At 43.7% G+C, this 18,102-nt stretch overlaps 1 protein-coding gene across 3 annotated transcripts in view; it reads right to left on the bottom strand.

The window, feature by feature from the left end:
- The window catches only part of TRAPPC9 (trafficking protein particle complex subunit 9), a 505,665-nt gene that overhangs the window by 426,978 nt on the left and 60,585 nt on the right, over positions 1-18,102 (bottom strand). For all 3 annotated transcript variants that reach the window (XM_061607026.1, XM_061607027.1, XM_061607028.1), the window contains 3 exons: positions 17,039-17,124; positions 7,941-8,067; positions 6,249-6,381 (listed from right to left, as the gene is read on the bottom strand). In XM_061607026.1, the coding sequence (XP_061463010.1) occupies positions 6,249-6,381; positions 7,941-8,067; positions 17,039-17,124 (346 nt within the window). The remainder of the gene's footprint in view (positions 1-6,248; positions 6,382-7,940; positions 8,068-17,038; positions 17,125-18,102) is intronic.

The following is an 18,102-nucleotide window of genomic DNA, read 5'->3' on the forward strand; positions in this document are numbered from 1 at the left end:
TCCAAACAAAAAAAATTAAAAATCAAGAACTTAATGATTTATTTAAAAACATGTATATACTGCTTAGTATTCCAAAAATCTCTAACCAGTACTAGAACAGTTTACTGAGTAAATATGCTATGAAACCTTTTATTATTCGACCAATATATACATATATATATATATTATTTTCTATTCGGAAGCTGTCCCCTCTAGGATGAACACCTTAATGCGGTGAGGGGGTTTGAGAGTGTTGAAGAAGCTAAGAGCAATGCCATCAGGAGTCTAGACCAAGAGGCTAAACTGCTAGCAGGGGCACCCAAGGAGGAATGGTCAAACCTGAGACACCAGACAAAGATGAATCCAAACTGAGAGGAAGGCAATGGTAAACCATTTCTTCCCATGAAAACCCTATGAACACAGTATCCAAAATGCAACATGAGATAGTGCTGGAAGATTAGACCCCCCCCCAGGTCAGAAGGCACTCACCGAGCTAATGGGAAAGAACAAAGGACAAAGGACAAGTACGAGTAGTGCTGTGACTAATGATACAGATGGGTCAAAGCCAAAAGGAAGCCCAGAGGCTGATGCACACAGATGCAAAAGGAGAGTCTGGAGTTGTACGACGCACACAATAGGAACATGGAATGTGAGAAGCATGAACCAGAGAAAGTTAGAAATTGCTAAGCAAGAAATGGAACGTTTCAACATTACAATATTTGGCGTGAGTGAATTAAAATGGATGGGAATGGGACATTTTCAATCAGGCAACTATTATAAATATTTTATGCAGGAAATGAGAAATTAAGAAGAAATGGGGTTGCTTTAATAGTGACAAGTGATGTAGCAAAAGCAATCAGGAGCTACAATACAAGGTCTGAGTAAGTGATATGAATGAGATTAAACGGGAAACCTATTAACATAATCATCATCCAAGTCTATGCTCCAACAGCAAATGCAGAAGGAGATGAATTAGAGAGATTTTATGCAGAAGTACAGGAATAAACTGATCACACACCAAAACAAGATGGTCAATATAGGAATCAAATTGATTATATAATTGGTAGCATAAAATGGAGAAGTTCCATCCTTTCTGCGAAAACAAGACCAGGAACAGACTGCAGTACAGATCATGAACTGGTAATATCGAAAATCAGAGTAAAGCTAAAGAAGAAGAACAAAGCAATCATAATGCCAAAATACAATTTAAATATCCCAGAAGCATATAAAGATCAAATAAGGAACAAGTTTGAGGCTTTAAAGTTAGTTGACAGAGAACCAGAAGAACTATGGAGTGAAGTCAGAGACATTATCAGGGAAGAATGCAAAAAGACAATACCTCTAGTTAAAAAGAGAGAAAGACAATGGGTGACTGAAGAAACTCTTCAAAGGGTTAAAGACAGAAGGAAAGCAAAAGCAAAAGGCGATAGAAACATGGTCAGAACCCTAAATGCAACAATACAGCGACTAATATGTAGGGACAAAGCGAACTATTACAATAGTTACTGGATAGAAATAGAAGAGGACAAGAAAAAGGGAAGAACAAGAGCCCTATTCCAAAAGATTAGAGAAATGAAAGGGAAATTTAAACCACGAATAGGGATGTTGAATAATCAACAGGGGAACACACTGACTGACCGAGATGAAATAAAAGGAGATGGAAACAATACACTGAAGAACTCTATAAAAGAGACCCAAGGATCCCTCCCTTTGAATATTAGGCAGGCGCCATCTCTGCTATGTTTTTGGCGCCTTCTGAAGAATTTCCTCTTTCAACAAGCCTTTTAAGTTGAGACCTATCCCTGTCTGCATCTGTGTCAGAATTGTTTAATATGTTTTTAATAATGTTTTTAACCCTTTTTAAAAGTTTTTTTAATGCTGTTTTGTTTTAATGTATTTTAAGATCTGTTTTTATGTGTTTCAGTGCTTTGTTTGCCGCCCTGGACTCCTGCTGGGAGGAAGGGCGAGATACAAATTAAATCAATGCATCAATAAATAATAAATAAGGATGACAGATTCATTCACGGAGAAACCATATGATGAAGAACCAGAAATTTTAGAATGCGAGGTGAAAGCTGCTCTTAAAATACTTGGAAGAAACAAATCACCAGGAACAGACGGCATACCAATAGAGTTGCTACAAGCTACTGAGACTGAATCTGTCCAAATTTTGACAAAAATCTGTCAAGAAATGGACCACTGGTCTCACCTGAAGGGTGATTTTCACAGGTAGACTGCCATCAAGCGGGTATCATAGCTCCACCTAGCATCTGAAGGCAAGAACGTTCTGAAGTCAAGACTAGGGGCCTCAGGCCCCTCCTACTCTCCAGTTCATTCATGACGAGTCCAGAGAGAGGTATTCAAAAATGTATGAAAAAAGGGTCAATGGACAAGGAAATCACAAAATTGCAATTCCATAATAATACAATACTAACATTTCAATATAACAGATTCAGAAGGTCTTGACTTCATTACACAGAACCTAAACCTTATGAAGTAAACAGAAACAGATGGAAAATCCCCAGATATCCTCCAACAGGGAGGGTCATGATGGCAGTCTACCTGTGAAAATCACCCTTCAGGTGAGACCAATGGTCCATTTTCCACAGGTAGCCTGCCATCAAGCGGGATGTACCAAAGCAGCCCATAACAGGGAGGGACCACCCACATCCTAATTATCATTGAGAACCTGTTGCAACACCCGCCTACCAAAGGAGGCATCAGCAGAGGCATAACAGTCAATTTTGTAATGCCTTATAAACGAATCTGGGGTAGACAAAACAGCCACTCTGCAAATGTCTGCAAGGGGAGAGTTGGTTGCAAAAGCAGCCGTAGTGGCTGCTGACCTAGTAGAGTGTGCTGTTATTCTAGAAGGAATAGGAAGCTTAAGAGACTCATAAGCTAAGGTAATACATGCGCGCAACCAGCGAGACAAGGTAGAATTAGTTACTTTCTTCTCCATAGATCGCGGATGAAAGGATACAAACAAGGACTCAGTTAGTCTTATATCCTGGGTTCGAGACAAGTACGTCTTGAGGGCCCTCCGGACATCTAACGAATGCCAAGACTTCTCCAGGGGATGGTTGGGATTCGGGCAAAAGGAAGGAAGAACAATGTCCTTGTTGCAATGAAAAGCCGAGTTGACCTTCGGATGGAAGGAGGGATCTGTCCGCAGTACAACAGAGTCCTTATGAAAAACACAAAGATGGCGGGCGGAAGACAATGCGCCCAGTTCCGAGACTCTTCTCGCAGAGGTGATCGCTATCAGGAACAAGACTTTGAACGACAACAAACGTAATGACACAGTCCTAAGGGGTTCAAATGGAGGGTGTTGTACAGCTTGCAGAACCTTTGACAAACTCCATGAAGGAAAATGATGGGATACAGCCGGCGAACACAGAGCGGCTCCCCTCAGAAAACGTTTGATAAGAGGGGGCGAGGCAATAGGAGTATCAGTGGATGAAACAGAGAATGGACGATAAAGTGGACGCATGTCGATGTAAGGTGTTGGGCTTAAGCCCCATCATTAGGCCTTTATGAAGGAATTGCAACACCTGTTGTATTGTGGCTTGAGAAGTTAGTTCAGGCTTAGGGCAAAGGTGGAAAAAATCGATATCGCAGTTAATGCACAAAATCGAACATACTCCCGGGCGAGGAGTCTGCCAGCTCTCCGGCCAAGTTGGAGAAAAAGCTGGACCCCTCTTGTCGTCATTAGACAGAATAGCATCAATTTGAGAGGAGAATGCTACACCGTTGACTGCTCCAGGATTCCCTGGGAATCTGAGGGAAAGGCTAAGCATTTCCAGAGTCACTGGATAGACCGAGAAGGCGTCCATCACGTTCCACAAGGAGCCTCAACACCAACCCTGCTGCCCAGATGCAATGCTGAGGAGGAATACTAGAAGTTCCAAGACTGGCTACAATACTCACTGTGAGACCCCCTCACCTACCTTAGGGTCAATGTACACCTTGCGTGGGTCAAACTGCATGCAACGTTTGTCCCCGCAAAATTCCCTCTGACGCAGGCTGTGCAAAACGTGGAACTGACAGCTGCTGAAAAGGCTACTGCTGAATATCACTGACTGTTGCTGAAAGTGCTGCTGCCTAGCACTGCCAGCTGAAGAAACGGCTATAGCTGTGCTGTTCCTAAATAACGACATTTAGAAACCCAACACAGGGTATCCGGCCACAAATATGCCCACACAGTAGAAGGAAGCCGGCCCAGCCCAAAAGCAACCTCCTTGGAGGAAGAGAAGCGGAAAGAAGAGGCCCAAAATGACCCAGCACAAGAATGTGGAGGTCTGGTCTTGAATGAGCTACAAAGGATGGAGCCGCGAGGCCAGAAGGGCCCAATGAAGCGACTCTGAATGCAGCCTAGCCAAAGAGAGCTGCCCAAGGGAGAGGGGAGTGAAATAGCGAGATAAAGCTGCTTAACAGAGGCAGAGGAAGCAACCTCCCTCTGTAAGGCCAGCACACAAGTACCTCAGTAGAGGGAGCATTGCCTCATAAAATCAGCCTAACCATACACCACTGAAGGGAATGTGGTCACCTCTGAGAACCCAAAAATCCGTGGTCAGTGAGGAGGGGCACTGAGAATGTCCTTCTGCACTGGTGTAGCTCCTGGCCTGGAATGCAAAGATGTATCATTGAACACTAAAGTCAGGATCATTCAGACCATGGTATTCCCGATCTCTATGTATGGATGTGAACGTTGGACAGTGAAAAAAGTGGATAAGAGAAAAATCAACGCATTTGAAATGTGGTGCTGGAGGAGAGCTTTGCACATACCATGGTCTGCGAAAAAGACAAATAATTGGGTGTTAGAACAAGTTAAACCAGAACTATCACTAGAAGCTAAAATGATGAAACTGAGGTTATTATACTTTGCACATATAATGAGAAGACATGATTCATTAGAAAAGACAATAATGCTGTGAAAAACAGAAGGGAGTAGAAAAAGAGGAAGGCCAAACAAGAGATGGATTGATTCCATAAAGGAAGCCACAGACCTAAGCTTACAAGATCTGAACAAGGTGGTTCACGACAGATGCTATTGGAGGTCACTGATTCATAGGGTCGCCAAAAGTCGTAGTCAACTTGAAGGCACATAACAACAACACTGGGAAGCTGAGAAATGTTTTCATGGTAGAAACAGTAACATTTCCCAACATAAAATTTCCAAATCTCTTAGGCAGGATTTTTAACTAGGAACCCGATTCTAACCTCAGCTTCAAACTCTGGTTTAAGCATAACTATTGCTTAGCATGCAACTTATTTATTTTATTTATTTATTATTTGATTTATATCCCGCCCTTCCTCCCAGCAGGAGCCCAGGGCGGCAAACAGAAGCACTAAAAACACTTTAAAACTTCATAAAAACAGACCTTAAAATACATTAAAACAAAACGTTTAATTTTTTTTAAAAAAACTTTAAAAACATCTTTTTAAAAAAGGGTTAAAAACATTATTAAAAAAACATATTAACAAGCTTAAAGTAGATATTAACATTAACCATAGTCAACGCTGAAAAAAGGAAGAGGAGTGAAGAGGACAGCATAAGAACAAATGGTAAAACAGAATACGTAAGCCTGAAGGGCACTGTAGTCCTCTTACCCATACACAGGAGATAGGAGATCAAGAAATACTGTGTTTTCCCATTTGGAGGTGTCCTAGTGCACACTGGAGAAACTTCTATTGTCCAACTACTAGCAATAAAATTTCAAGCTATAAAAAAAATTGCCTGATCCTACAGGCATTTATTGGAAGGAACTTCCCGAATCTTACAGGTAACTATGCATAGGACCACAGCAGGGAACTGATTAGTTATTGCCTTTTCCATTTCCCATAACATTGAAGGGAAATAATAATCTCTAAAATAAGCCGTCCCAGTTTCTCTAGGGAGTTCCTAGCACTATTTTTTATAAGCTTCCAAAAATGCTCATCAGAGCCATCACACCAACATTTCTTAACCTGCTGAGTAAAAAGACGACATTGAAAGTTGCCATTTTCTCCTTAGCCCTCTAAAATAACGGGATTAGGAAGCAATACTTTAACACGTGAAGTCATCACTGCAAAAGACTAGCATCTAAAGAACTGTTCAGAATACTTTTTCCCATTGAACTGCTGACCCCCATGGTATAATAAAACATTTGAAGCTTTCATTTAATATATAAATTTAATGGACAAGCAATATTAGTTATACGGTTCTTTGTATACTGGCCAGTTCCTCATTTCCTAACAACCTGAAAATGATCACTCAGGTGTCTTACCTTGGTAATGAAGTACTAATTTGTAATCTAGGTAAAGCTGGAATGACTTCCACTGTACAGCCGTTGGTCTTTATTCCTGGTAGTTTATCCAGAAGGCAATCACTGAAGACCCCAAAGACTGAAGTGTGATAACCTGTCATCAAGAGAGACTAAGTCAGGAATCTGTTGTCAAGTCATAGATGGAAGCCCCACTATAGGTGAAACTGTCAGAAGCTTGACTTATGAAATACATATTGAAGAGATTAGTGACCCACATATAGGTGGGTAATTTGGGCCCTTCTTACCAGCCAGTTATGATATATTTGAGCAATTATCTATAAATGACTATCTTAGGAAATGCTATGGGGCTACTAATTCTCAAAGCATAGCTCTGATTTAACATTGATGATGATGGGTTTGACAGGGGGAGGGTGCTAAATGGCAAATACAGAGGCCAGTAAATTTTAATCCTACTTAGCATTCACACACCGAGCCAAAGTCTCAAGAATATATATCAGTCTGTCTCCCATCCATTTAATTTTTGCATGTTTTCACTTTGTTACTCCTATTTCTGCATTCATCGACAGTTTCTTTCAAAATACATTTAAAATATTATTTTCCTCACAAAAACATACATTTCTAAAACATTTCTCTATCAAAACACATATTTTTATTTTAGTTTTAGTCTCAAACTGCACCAGAACATTTGGAAGTGAAAAAGCCAATATCTAGCTAAATTGTGAATCACATGTTAGTCTGGGAGGTGTGGATCGGGTCAGTTCATATTGAAATTCAGAAAGATCAGATTCCTCAAGCATCCCTACTAAAAACCAAACAATTTTGCCAGTTTGTCAAACTGTGTGTTAGGATTTACCCTGTGCCTCTTTGGAACTTGACTTTCATTCCTCGAACCACCCCAGAAACTGCTGCCCTTTTCCTCCCCTATACAATCCAATAAACTCCATTAGCTTCTAAGATCTTTAGCTGCAATAGGGCTTGAGAGATTCTTTTTTGATACCAGGGTCCTGACCCAGTTTCTTAAAAACAAACGAATTAAAAACAGATGTAAAATTAGCAATACTCTGTAAAATATAAGCCTCTTGTTTTATTTTTTCCATTGATACTTAATAAATGTTACATTAAAAATAAGATTTTTACCAGAAAAGCCCTTTCGTGTACATTTTTATAGGCTATTAGGTTAGCTCAATATTTGTTCTCAGAATCAATTTATACAACATAGACCAGGGGTTCCCACACTGTGCTTCATTCAGGTGGTTTGTGCCATGTCTGTAAAAACACAATTTAAAACTATGCAGCATCTAGCACAGCACATTACAATTCTTACAACAGGCAGAAAATTCAATAACTGGTCCATGAAGACCCTCAACAACTGTCAAGTGATCCATGGGGAACAAAGTTTGGGAACCACTCGTCAAGACACACAGGAATACTATATATAGTGTTAACATTCAGGTAATAAACAGACACAGTGAAGTAAGTTACTCAACTTCCTTTGTGGCTGGACAGAAGCACAGTAAAAAAAAGTATTAGGGATCATTCACTACCAAAAAACCATCAAACAAACAAAAGAGAAAGAAAAGAAACTGGCAGAAAATTCCATTTATGAAATAGGCAACATTTGAAGTGTTTCCTAGAAGCACGTCACTGTCCTTCTGGAAGAGAACTGAAGAAAAAAGCAACAGTATTTTTTACCATTGATGGTGATCTGGCCTGCAGACTGTGGAACACCAACAAGAGTTACTGGATAGAGACCAGATTCTGCCGGTAAAGAGAGAGCTGCAGGGAGAGATTCAAACTCCACTCCACTTGTCAGAAGGCCCTGGAGGAGGTGGAAAACAAATATATAAGCAGTCTATTCAACATATAACAAAGAGAATAAATTCACTAATAGGCAAAAAAAAAAACACCTTACAATTTAAGAACGTACCCATAGCTGCAGATATTTCTATCAAACTTTAAAAAGCAGGGAAATTGGGTGGCTATAGTGAATGCACCAGGGGAGCAGGAGACTGACTTCCTCTCTGAGATATTATACTGCCCTACACATTTTTAAAAATGTAGACACATGGCCCATACTTTTGGTACATCATTAAAAGCATTTCCAACAGCGTATTTAACTGCAATAAAGAAATTTCCTTGCAAAGCAAACCTGAAATAAGTCAGCATTTCATAATATTCCATAATATTCCATAGATTTGACAACTAAAATAGTGAAGTTACAACTCCTTACCAATAGAACAAGCCAAAATATTTGTCTTCCCTTTCTTCTTAGGTTATACTACCAGTGAATCAGTTGAAAAACTTCCACTGGTTAGAATACTATACTAACATCTGCTGGGGTAAGGAACATTTTCTTGGTTAGATTCATGTGCAAGTGTGTCAGAGTCACACTAATTTGATCTCAACTGACACAGCAGTTGGCTGAATTAACTACAGAGAGTGTCAGAGGAGAGACAGTATTATTCAGCTCAACAAATGACAGTGTCAATAGCCATTTCACTCAACAAAATAATACAAGCTATCTTACTGCATTAATATGAATGAAAAGTGTAGACTCCTGTCATCTCCGTCCAAACAGACATTCAGGCAAAACCATAACAGAGGACCCAGAAGCAATGACTGTTGTGGGTGTGAAATTAGTGAAGATACACTATTAATACATAGCTATTTCCATTGAAACACTGGCCCCACACACATATCATCCTTAGTTCCATCTGTTTACACTGCCTTGTCACACATTCCTCAGAATTCCCACTGTCTAGAAATCTTTCTACACTTAGCATTCTTGCTGTGTTGACAGAGGAAAACGCAGGAGTAGGAGCAAGCACAAGAAATGGTGAACACAATTCCTTATCAATCCAGTAGTGGCTTAGGAAATGAAGAAAGCATGGAGTTTTAAAGAACAGAAAAGTAGGAAGCAATGAATATCTGGAACCAAATTTAGAGGGCACAGCCACGTCATGCTGAAAGTTCAAAATAAATATTGAAAGATTAGTTATGAGGATAGTGAGGGACACAACTATTGTTGCTAGTATGCCTTATCTCCTCAAGGTCTCCAATATAAACAAAGCTTAAAATTACTGCAATGTGCAGAATTCTTATGGCACTAATAACCATTAACTATAACAACATGGAGATTACAAAAATTACCTTCACAGTATATAACCGCTGTTTCGAACTAGCTAGCATTTGTTTAAGCTAACATATATTTATAGTTTTATTTATTTATTACATTTATATACCACCCCATAGCCAAAGCTCTCTGGGCAGTTTACAAAAATTAAAAACAATGAACATTAAAACAAATATACCATTTTAAAACCATACAAAGTTTAAAAACCATGAAGCACAGATAAACAAGTTAAAAGACCTGGGGTCAGAGCTCAGCATATGCTGTTAGAATGCCTGGGAGAAAAGGGAAGTTTTAGCTATATGCACAAGTCCTTCCCCGTTAACTGTTTGAACAGTACAACAAATAAATGTCTCACAAATAGTGCTTAAAGCAAGGGTGGCAAACCAACTGCTCAGGGGCCTGATGCAGAACTCCAAGCAAATTTTTCTATCCCCCCAAAAATCCATTGAATTTATATTATAAATTTATTTATACCCCGCCTTTCGGCCAAAGGACCGCAAGGCAGCTTACAAAGAAAACTAAACACAAGTATAAAAATATGTCAGTGAAAGCAATACAATTTACAAACATTAAACTAAATAACAAATAACATTATTAAGAAAAAAAAATGTCCAGGAGAGAAACTCAGAATAAATTACATACATCTGGCACTGCCCTGAATTTGGCAGCAGCAGCAGCAGCCCAAAATATTTTTTTAATAAAAGGTAGACACAATGCTAAGGTGGGCAGAGAGGTTTAAAACACCCACACCCTGATGGGGATGCAAATCACTCCCTCTCTGGTCATAAGATTATTTAATGAGTAGGGAAGGATGATAACCCTCCTCCTTAGCTCATCTGCATGTGCAGTATGCATGCACATATGAGAGAATGGGATAGCCACAACCACCACTGACATGTGGCCCTCGGAGGGTTAGTGAAGGGTGAATGTGATCCACAGACCAAAAAAGGTTAGGCACACCTGATTCAAAGAAACAAGATTAGTTAATTCTATAAAACAGGTTTGCAGTTTCTTAAGTAGAATGAGATGCAAAGAAAAAATCCTAGTCAATAAAGGGCATTTTTTAATCCTAGCTTTACTTGTACATATTAGCAGGAACACTGAACAGCACAGAACCATATCAAATTGGACTGGTACAGATATTAACGGGATCATGCACTCCAACCAATTGGACCATTGGTCTCACCTGAAGGGTGATTTTCATATGACGGACATCACTGCGGTCTTAGCTCCACCTATCGTGCGAAGGCAAGAATGTTTTTGAAGTCAAGACTAGGAGCGTCAGGCTCCTCCACTCTCCAGTTCATTCGCAGCGAGTCTATAGAAAAAAGTCTAAAAATACAAGAACAGGGCCAACAGGCCTGCCAGCAGGAAAATAACATGCATAATAACATGACTCTGACATAGCGATATAACGGAACTAGCAGTCTTGACTTCACTAGTAACTTTAAATACAATAGCATAACATTAATATATATAACATCTTAGTAAAAAATCAATACATCCTCCAACTGGGAGGGTCGTGATGTCCGTCCTCATATGAAAATCACCCTTCAGGTGAGACCAATGGTCCATTTTCCATATGAGGCCGGCCATCACTGCGGGATGTACCAAAGCAGCCCATAATAGGGAGGGACCACCCACATGCTAATCCACATTAAGAACCTGCTGCAACACTCGTCTGCCAAAAGAGGCATCGGCAGAGGCATAACGATCTATTTTATAATGCCTTATAAACGAGTGTGGGGTAGGCCAAACAGCAGCCCTGCAAATATCTGCAACAGGAGCATTAGTGGCAAAAGCAGCCGAAGTGGCAGCTGACCTGGTAGAATGAGCTGGAACTGGCAGCTTAAGGGACTCATATGCTAAGGTAATACATGCCCTTAACCAACGGGATAAGGTAGAATTGGATACTTTATGCCCCATAGACCTTGGATGAAAGGATACAAACAGAGACTCCGTTCGTCGAATCTCCTGGGTCCTAGACAAGTAGGTCTTGAGAGCCCTCTGAACATCCAACGAATGCCAAGCCTTCTCTAGAGGATGTGTGGAGTTCGGGCAAAACGAAGGGAGTACAATGTCCTGATTGCAATGGAAAACTGAATTGACCTTGGGACGAAAGGAAGGATCAGTTTTCAGCACAACAGAGTCCTTGTGAAAAACACAGAGATGGCGGGCCGAAGACAATGCGCCCAGTTCCGAAAACTCGTCTGGCAGAAGTGATTGCGATCAGGAACAAGACCTTGAAGGACAGTAGACGTAGAGGCACAGTCCTAAGGGGTTCAAACGGAGGACGTTGTAAAGCTTGTAGGACCTTGGACAGAGTCCATGAGGGAAAACGGTGAACTACGGCCGGTGAACATAAAGCAGTGCCTCTGAGGAAGCGTTTAATGAACGGATGTGAGGAAATAGGGGCTCCAGGAGAGGACACTGAGAGAATGGACGACAGAGTGGACGCAAGTCGACGTAGAGTGTTGGGTCTGAGTCCCATCATAAAGCTGCTATGCAGATATTGAAGCACCTGATGTATAGTGGCCTGGGATGGATCGCAGTGGTGAGACTGGCACCACTTGGAGAAAGCCACCCAAGTGTGTTGATAAATGCGGGTGGTAGATGGTCGTCTCGAGGCCAAGATAATGTCAATAACAGTGTCAGACAGGCCAGCCAACTTCAAATGTCCCCGTTCAAACGCCACGCTGTTAGATTGAGCCAAGTGGGGTCCTGATGCCATACTGGACCCTGGGATAGAAGATCTGGCCAGACTGGTAGTGTCCAAGGATCTATCACTGACATTGCAAGAAGATCCGAGAACCACGGTCGGCGTGGCCAATATGGTGCTATCAGAACCAACTGTGCCTTCTCGCTCTGCGCCTTCCGCAAAGTTTTGGCTAATAGCGGTATGGGAGGGAAGGCGTACAAAAGACCGTCTGGCCACGGTATTGACAGAGCATCCACTGCTTCCGCTGTTGTGTCCAGGTATCGAGCAAAGTATCTGGGAAGCTGACAATTGTGACTGGAAGCAAACAGGTCGATTGAAAGGACGCCGAACCGACGCTGGAGACGATGGAAAATGGTCGGATGAAGTTTCCATTCTCCCGGAAAGACCTGTTGTCTGCTGAGCCAGTCTGCTGTCACATTCCAAATCCCTCTGAGATGCTCTGCTTTTAGGGATTGTAGATGTTGTTCTGCCCAGACGAAGATGAGGGAAGCTAGGTCCTGCAGAGGACGGGACCTGGTGCCCCCTGTCTGTTCAAATGTGATTTTACACACGTGTTGTCCGTTCGAATGAGGACATGGCCCAAAGGGAACAGAGACTGAAAATGAAGTAGAGCTAGGTGGACCGCCTTGAGCTCCAGCCAATTGATGTTCTGAGTCTGCTCTGCTCTGGACCAAACTCCCTGAACGTACTGGGAGTTGCAGTGTGCTCCCCAGCCGATGAGACTGGCGTCCGTGGTGACAACAGTCCTGCGAGGTTCTCTGAATGGAGTGCCTCTGGAAAGATGTTGGACCCTCGTCCACCAGCAGAATGAAAGGCGCAGTGTGGGGTTCAGAGGAACTGTGCGATGATTGGAGTTGGCAATGTCCTGTTGAAAAGGCAACAAAGCCCACTGAAGGTGGCGAGAGTGGGCTCGAGCCCATGGCACAATGTGGATGGTAGAGATGAACATTCCGAGCGCCCTGGCTAGAAGCATGACGTCTGCGGTTGTTTGTTGCATCAAAGACCTCGCGATGTTTGTTATGGCAGTTATGCGATCTGGAGACAGAAACACCATCGCCTGCAGGGTGTCCAACATAGCCCCTAGATGTAGTAGGCATTGGGTCGGTTGAAGATGGCTTTTGTCGAAGTTGACAAGCCAGCCGTAGGCCTGCAAAACATTGAGGGTGAACGTTAAATGGCGATGAGCCAGCTCCTCAGAGCTTGCCCGTATTAAAATATCATCCAGATATGGGTAGAGATGGACCCCTTGAATCCGGAGGTAAGCCACTAAGGTGAGAAGCACTTTGGTAAAAACTCGCGGGGCAGAGGAGAAGCCGAATGGCATTGCTCTATATGGGAAGTGCTGGGGGCCAAAAGGAAGGAACTTTCTGTGGGCTATGCAAATGGGCACATGGAGATACGCTTCCTTTAGGTCGATAGAAACCAGGAAGTCTTCTTCTTGCAGGCTTTCAGTAATGGAGTGGAGAGATTCCATTTTGAATCTGCGGTATGTTACAAATCGGTTGACGAATTTGAGGTCCAATACCGCCCTCCATGACAAATCTCGTTTTGGCACAGCAAATAGGAGGGAGTACACCCCTTCCGACCTCTGTTGTAGGGACTGGCTCTATCGCCGCTATGTCCAAGAGGTGATGTATGGCCGTCTGCATGATGCTATGCCTGGCCGGCGCCCTGGGGCAAGGAGATGGATGGAATTTGTCTGGTGGAGTCGCCCAAAACTCTATTGCATAGCCAGAACAAAAAAGGTCCCTGATCCAGGCGACCTTAGTCAGATGCAGCCACTGGTCTCCAAACATAAGCAGTCTGCCACCAACAGGTAGAGCATTAGTACTGTTTGCGCTGGCGAGACCCTCCCCTATATGAGGACGATGAGGTACCTCTGCACCCTTGGTACTGACCTCTGCCCTGGAAACGTCGGTTCCAGGTTCCCCTGGAAGAACTGGAATCATATGATCGGAAGTCGCAGCCTCGTCCTCCTGGCCGCGTTCCTTGAAAGGGCTGGTTAGTGCGGAAGGGGGGAAATCGCCTGAAAGGCCTATGTTCGATGTTCTTGACAGTGGCCAAAACCGGTTTGTGAGCGTCTTTGGGATCAACCAGCACTGCCTTTAGAGCTTCCTCGCCGAAGAGCAGAAATCCGGAGTAAGGTGCCCTAGAAAGATTCACTCTGGACGTAGAATCAGCCTGCCAGTGGCGAAGCCAGAGGGTCCGTCGAGCGACTATCTGAGCCGTCATGGCTCGTTCCCCCAGTTGTGTGGCATCCAAAGTGGCATCAGCTACAAATGCTGCTGTCTTGCACAACTTTATCAGTGACTTTCTGAGAGCAGCAGGATCAGGGTTAAGATCCTCTAGAAGATCATCCAGCCACATCATTGCTGCCCTGGAGAAGACGGAAGCTGATGCGGAGGCTCGCATAGAAAAAGCAGTGGCCTCGTGATTTTTGCGGAGAGCGAAGTCTAATCTTCGCTCAGTAGCATCCTTGAGTTGGGATTCTCCTTCCCTAGGCAAAAGAGATCGCGAAACTAGGCTAGCGATTGGCTCGTCTATGCCAGGAACGGCCAGCTTGGTGGCAAAGTCAGGAGCTAGAGAGTAAAGTTTGTCAGCCAGGTTCTTGAAGCGGCGAGTTTGGAATGGATGAGACCATTCTTCAGTGGCCAGTTTAGCAATGGGATCCGGCACCGGGATGTAATGCTCAGTAGGTGCAGGGGATTTGAGGACCCTGGCTCCTTTAATAGCTGGAGCGGCAGCTGTTGGGGGCGCAGCTTGGAGACCAAGGGTGTTAACTACCCTGCGAGCTAGAGGTTGATAATCTGAGGCATTAAACAAGCGATACGATGTATCCTCCTCATGTTCCGAAGAGTCACTCCATTCGTTGCCTTCGGCCTGATCAGCAAAGGGTGACTCCTCCTCATATGAAGTGTCATCAATACATCTGCCTCTAGCTACATCAAAAGGATTTGCCTCATGACCTACATATTGGCCCATAGCGTGTTGAGGTATGGCGGGAACTTGTGGTGGTGACTGCATTTGAGTAAAAAATGACAGCATGCCTTGAAGTTGAGAAAGAAATTCATGAGACAGCTGCAGCCCCGTTGAAGCAGATGGTTGTGCCTGAATAGGTGGCTCAGTGGGCTGTGACGTAGGATAAGCCCTGGGCGGCAATATGGGAGGGGGCTGGTTAACTGTTGACTGAGTAGGAAAGCCAGCAAAGTCCTCCTCGTCGTCGGAAGAAGCAGAGGGGGAATGAAAGATATCCGTTAGCTGTTCCTGAACTGCTGTGGTGGGGGTCGGGACAGAAGCATAGCGTGGACGCTTGGGTTTGCTGTGGCTGGAAAGGTGTTTAGTTTTAGCCAGTGCTTTGGTATGCTTAGTCTTAGTTGCCTTAGACGGTTGTGGCTTGGCTGTCTGAGACATGTCTGGCTGTTCCGCCATCTTATATTCACTATGGGTGCAGTACACGGCCGCAGAGGGGGCAGAATGTAGAGACCCGAACAGGCTCAGTACACGACCACAGAGGGGGTAGAATGCACTGGCAGATGGCGAAGTACATGGCCACAGAGGGGGCAGAATGTACTGTGCTGGTATTCAGGTACACGGCCACAGAGGGGGCAGAATGTACGGTTCAACTCGTGCAGATTATCACAGTCTCAGCACACGTTCACGAGTGGGGCAGAATGTACAGTGCAGGCAATCAGGCACACGGCCACGGATGGGGCAGAATGTACAGTTCAACTTGTGCGCAGTATGAATAGTTTCAGCACACAGCCACAGCAGGGTATAGTTGAAAACAGTTTAGATCACAGCCACAGCCTGAAGAGACAGCCACAGAAGCACAGTGCAAACAGCATAGATCACAGTCACAGACTTGAGATGCAGCCACAGAAGCAATGCGCAGCAGCAATAGTCATGTGGGAAAATAGCCCTTGTATATCTACAGGGTCCTAACTGCCCCACACATACAGGGAGCCCTGGTAGCCTGGTATTTGTTAGTACAGGAGAGGGAAAAGGGACAAATAAAATGGCGCCCGAGGCAGGCGCGGGAAAAAAACAATTGAAAATGGCGGACAATGAAGGAGCAATGGTGGACTGAGGTACACCAGCTAGTGCTGCAGCCGCGGGGCCGATAAGCGAAATCGCGGCACAGAAATTCAGTCAGGGAGTGGCTAGGGAGAAAACGCAGCCGCTAAGGCAGCAGTAGGAAGCAGCCGCAGCCACCGTCTGCAGAGACCGTCGCGGCGTGGAATGCAAGGCAGCGAGGCTCAAGGCAGTCCAATGGATAAAAACTGCTGAAAAGAGAGCCGCAGTCGCCGGCTCTCGAGGGGATATTCCGAAAAAGCTACCGCCGTGAGGAGAGAAGCCTCGGCAGACCCCAGGAAGGGATTTATTTAAACGGCCAGGTATGGGAGGGAAGATGTCACAAGAGGAGGCTCCAGGAGAAGGCTGAGGTCAGAACGAAACGAGGCAAGCGGCGGGTAACGGCGGGAGCTGCAGCCGCAAGCTCCCGCTGGGAATAGAGAGAACCGCAGCCGCGGTCTCTCTGAAGGCCGTTGGGCGAACGACTGGGGAAATAAAGGTCCCGGGCAAGGGAGAAACCCCCCCAAGGTAATTCCCCAGGAATATACAAGACAACGTTAGATACAAGACAGAGGGAAGGGAAAACACTCGGTAAACACACAAGTAACAATACCTCCACCCCGTCAGACAAATACAGCGACAAAAAACACAGAAACTTAGCTAAAGCTGCGCTATAGAATTTCAAACTTGTTCGTACGAAGGCAAAAATGAACTGGGGAGTGGGAGGAGCCTGACGCTCCTAGTCTTGACTTCAAAAACATTCTTGCCTTCGCACAATAGGTGGAGCTATAACCCGCAGTGAGGGCCGGCCTCATACGGAAAATGTCCCATTTCATTTTTTCAATTTAACTAGGGTTTGATACATACCATATTTTCTACACGAAGTTCAAAAGGCATTGGATTGTACACCATCAGTTGAACTTCACAAACATCTCCCTGGACCCATTGAAAATCTGTATTAAAAATCATAAACATAAAAAGTTTCACAATTTTAAGAAAGACATAAGCATATTTCATTGGTGTTATACATTGCTACTGAGATGCTGTATCTCCAGGTTCCACACCTGCACTTAACATCCACACACTGATCATCTTCTCAAAAATGCCTACCCAGACATCCAAAGGATACACAGCAAAATAGCACATGCATTTAAAATGATCATTCTGTTCATGTGCATGTGTTTTTAGGTTACTTGTGCATGAGGACACACTTTGGCAAAACCAGGAAAACAAACTAAGTGTGCACAGCATATGGTCTGAAACATCTAGAGTACACTGAGCAAAACATGACTTTTCATTCAAGCTGCACACTGGGAAGATTACATACATACACAAACAGAGATAAGCAGAACTAGATATATAACTAGAATAAATGATTAGTTACAAATCTGGCTTTTTAAAACTAAATATAGTTTAACCACCGTTTAGGGTTCAGACTTGTAAGACCACAGGCTGTAGCCTGCACCAGGAGAGAAAAGACAGGCAAGCTAAACCGGCTCCTACCTCTCAACTTCACTGTTGTCATGTAACTGAAACCCCACCCACCGCCACCCCCACCCAGCTGTGTCCACTAAACTGCACTGTAACCTCAGGAACACTTAAAAATTTTAAAACGAGTCCAGTCAACTCTCTACTGGGCAATCAGGTTTCAGACACATTTAATCCCGAAGTGTTTACTTAAAGGTTTTGTTGTGGTAACACAGGGGTAGGGAACCTGCAGCCCTCCAGATGTTGTTAGATTACAACTCCCATCATCATGGACCACTGGCCATCTGGCTGGAGCTAATGGGAGTTGGAATCCAACAACATCTGGAGGAATGTAGGTTTCCCACCCCTGGGGAAACAGATTAACTGGTTTGAAGACATGAACTAAACAACAAAATAAAAACAACATAGAAAACTGCATCCAGCTGATTCTAGCCTCCATGCAC

This window comes from Rhineura floridana, chromosome 1 (genome assembly GCF_030035675.1).
Source record: "Rhineura floridana isolate rRhiFlo1 chromosome 1, rRhiFlo1.hap2, whole genome shotgun sequence".
NCBI classification, from domain to species: domain Eukaryota; kingdom Metazoa; phylum Chordata; class Lepidosauria; order Squamata; family Rhineuridae; genus Rhineura; species Rhineura floridana.